This window comes from Piliocolobus tephrosceles, unplaced genomic scaffold (assembly GCF_002776525.5).
Source record: "Piliocolobus tephrosceles isolate RC106 unplaced genomic scaffold, ASM277652v3 unscaffolded_24966, whole genome shotgun sequence".
In the NCBI taxonomy this organism is placed as follows: domain Eukaryota; kingdom Metazoa; phylum Chordata; class Mammalia; order Primates; family Cercopithecidae; genus Piliocolobus; species Piliocolobus tephrosceles.
In genome coordinates, this window is record NW_022307605.1 from 4535 (window position 1) to 8210 (window position 3676).

The following is a 3676-nucleotide window of genomic DNA, read 5'->3' on the forward strand; positions in this document are numbered from 1 at the left end:
ATTATCTCCTGGGTTTGCCAGTTGATGGCAAGCCTTTTTCCTGGCAGTATCCAGAGGCAGTTCTAGTAAACAGGCTGGATTCGGAGAGGCCAGAGCGGTATCAGACGAACGCTGTTGCCTGGAGATGGAGTGGGGTGCCGTCGCCCAGAGACTGCAGAAGGCCCGCGGCCGAGCGAGTGGTAAGAGGACGCCGAGAGAGCCCCGGACCCACCGAGCAGCTCCAAGGCCATGGCGGGACACCCGAAAGAGAGGGTGGTCACAGATGAGGTCCATCAGAACCAGATCTTGCGGGAGCTGTACCTCAAAGAGTTACGAACCCAGAAACTCTACACTCAGTACCACGTGAATCCCCTGCGCAAGGTTCACAGGATAACGAGGAAGCCCATGTCTTGGCATGATAACCTGGAGGAACCCGCAGACGCCAGGTTTCTGAATCTCATTCACCATGCTGCCCAGGGGCCAAGGAAGAAGTACCCGGAGGCACAAACTGAAAACCAGGAAATTGGGTGGGACTCAGAGCCCTTGGTCGACCCGGAACGCAGTGACCACAGAATGAACCACTTTAGGGTCTACAATGACATCACTCTGTACAAAGCTAAAATGTGGAGCTTGGGAGAAGATGATCGCCACGAGTAGTATCTCAGCAATGGAGTCAGTTCCTGGATTTAATGTCCTAAATATCCACTGCCTAGAAGAGTAAATATTGCTTTAACCCCCCGTCCATAATTCATGGATAATGGCAAAAATTAGGAAGCATAAAAAATATGCAGAAGGAGGAAATAAAAATTGCCCATTATCTCATCATATGGAAGTGACTAATATTAGCATTTTAAACCATTTGTTTTTAAAATTAATAAATTGCATATATTTATTGTGTACAATGTGATGTTTTGAAATATGTATACATGGTGGAATGGTTAAATCGAGTATCTCACATACTTATTTTGTGGTGAGAGAACTTAAAATCTATTCTCTTAGCGATTTTCAAGAATACAATACATCGTTATTAACTGTAGCCACTACAGTGTATGACAGCTCTCTTGAACTTATTCCTACTAACTGAAATTTTGTATCCTTTAGCCAACATCGCCCCAATTCCTACCCCAACCCCTGGTAATCACCATTCTAATCTCTACTTCTATGAATTTGACTTTTTTAGATTTAGAAAATGTGGTATATTTACTTAATGGAATACGATTCGGCCTTAAAAAAGAAAGAAATCTCGTCATTTACAGCAACATGGAGGAACTTGAAGGACATTATGTTAAGTGAAATAAGCCAGGCACAGAAAGACAAATACCACATGATCTCACTTATATGGTGAATCTAAATATGCCAACATGTTTGCATACTTCTATATTTTTCTGTATATTTGAACTTATTGATCTTATGTTTTGATTAATAAAAGATTGTAAGCATGTATTTTCAGACAGGTGGAGAGAACTGACAGGAATAGGATCCTACTTATATGACATGAACATATAAGATTTGATTATGCCTTTTATCCCAGTGTAATTACAAACAGTGCCTTCTTTCACTCTCAAAAGTCCTAGTGGAAGCAAGGCTGAAGAAAGTTGGAGGAAAGGGTAGAGTTTTACAGGGAAGTTAAGGAAAGTTAAGATAAAGTTAGTTGAGCAAAAATAGTAAACCATTATACTGTCAGTTTTGAAGCCACCAAAAGAAATTTAACTTAACATTTTAAACAATTAGTGCTAATTAATTATTTAATTTAAAATTTGGGGGCCGGGTACAGTGGCTCACGCCTGTAACCCCAGCACTTTGGGAGGCTGAGGTGGGCAGATCATGAGGTCAGGAGTTGGAGACCAGCCTGGCCAACATGATGAAACCCTGTCTTTACTAAAAATACAAAAATTAGCCAGGCGTGGTGGCATGCACCTGTAATCCCAGCTACTCAAGGAGGCTGAGGCAGGGGAATCACTTGGACCCAGGAGGTGGAGGTTGCTGAGCTGAGATCGTGCCACAGCCCTCCAGCCTAGGCAACAGAGTGAGACTCTGTCTCAAAAAAAATAAATAACATAAAATTTGGGAAGGAGGAGAAAAGCAGGAGGGAGAAGTGTTAAGTGAGTTAAGTTCTCATTTTGGATGTTGCCCAAACCGGAACAATGGCACCACATAGAATGCAGTTCTATGGAACTGCTCTTATGGAAACTCCATGGTCACTTCACACTATACCTTCATACTTTTAATCTGAGGACTAGAGTCTAGTTTATACCTAGACCATAGATCCTCCACTACAGTTACTGCAGAGTATCTCTACCCACAGATTGGCTAGAACATCCTATCATCCCAAGTGCTAATATTTTTCTAAGTTTTACCTAAGCAATGTGTTTGCTTGATTAAAAACTAGGTCACGCGGGGCGCGGAGGCTCAAGCCTGTAATCCCAGCACTTTGGGAGGTCGAGACGGACGGATCACGAGGTCAGGAGCTCGAGACCATCCTGGCTAACACGGTGAAACCCCGTCTCTACTAAAAAATACAAAAAAACTAGCCGGGCGAGGTGGCGGGCGCCTGTAGTCCCAGCTACTCGGGAGGCTGAGGCAGGAGAATGGCGTAAACCTGGGAGGCGGAGCTTGCAGTGAGCTGAGATCTGGCCACTGCACTCCAGCCTGGGCGACAGAGCGAGACTCCGTCTCCAAAAAAAAAAAACTAGGTCACATATATGTTCTCCGTTTCAAGAGAGTCTAAGAAATGCAGGGTGTTTTTTGTGTTTTGTGTGTGTGTGTGTTTTTTTAAGTTTGCTAGCTTCTGTAGTATGGGAAGGCAATAGAAACTGTTGGAGTTTGCACTGAGTGAGCCAATTTGCAGCATTTTCCATAATCTACTGGCCTAAATAACAGCTGTTGACAGTATTTTTAAAAGTAAATATTGTACATATATAAAATGGGAAAATTTATACAGTAGAGCAGGCATAAAATAAAAGGTAAAAAGCTGCTTTTTATTACCCTTTTCTATTACCCCACTCCCTATCCAGCCACCCCCAACCAGACCTGACAGCTTACAAATCTCACCCTGGATAAATGGTTTCCCTCCTACTGGGGCAGTTCTCAGGCGGTTCAGAATTGCCAGGACTGTGGATTCCCAGCAATGACCTGGCAGACACGGGGAATCCAAGACGAAGGCAAGCGTTCAGCATCATTTTCATTTTGAACTGGGCCTTAAAAATTATGTGGCCAGCCGGGCGCGGTGGCTCACGCCTGGAATCCCAGCACTTTGGGAGGCCGAGGCGGGCGGATCACGAGGTCAGGAGATCGAGAACATCCTGGCTAACATGGTGAAAACCCGGTCTCTATTTAATACAAAAAAATTAGCCAGGTGTGGTGGTGGGTGCCTGTAGTCCCAGCTACTCGGGAGGCTGAGGCAGGAGAATGGCGTGAACCCAGGAGGCGGAGCTTGCAGTGAGCAGATATCAAGCCACTGCACTGCAGCCTGGGTGGACAGAGCGAGACTCCATCTCAAAAAAAAAAAAAAAAAAAAAAAAATTAGGTGGCCACCACTGACGGAGAGTAAACAGTAAATTATTTAAAAATAGAAAAATAATGTTCATAGTACAGAATGTAGATGTTACACCTATTTATAGAAAAGCTACATAATATTAAAAATAACAGTTGACAAATAAAAATCCTAATATGTTCTGACACAATCTTGAAGCTTACA

The 3676-nt window shown here is 43.5% G+C and overlaps 1 protein-coding gene across 1 annotated transcript; it reads left to right on the forward strand.

The window, feature by feature from the left end:
• Nucleotides 1–176: 176 nt before the first annotated feature.
• On the forward strand, nt 177–636 carry LOC111552260 (protein FAM183BP). The gene has a single exon (XM_023226368.2). The coding sequence runs from the start codon at nt 229–231 to the stop codon at nt 634–636; it is 408 nt and encodes a 135-aa protein (XP_023082136.1). The 5' UTR covers nt 177–228.
• The last annotated feature ends 3040 nt before the right edge of the window (nt 637–3676 follow it).

Bases quoted from the DNA above. Each gene is read 5' to 3' on its own strand.
- LOC111552260 (XM_023226368.2), top strand. From the start codon at position 229: ATGGCGGGACACCCGAAAGAGAGGGTGGTCACAGATGAGGTCCATCAG.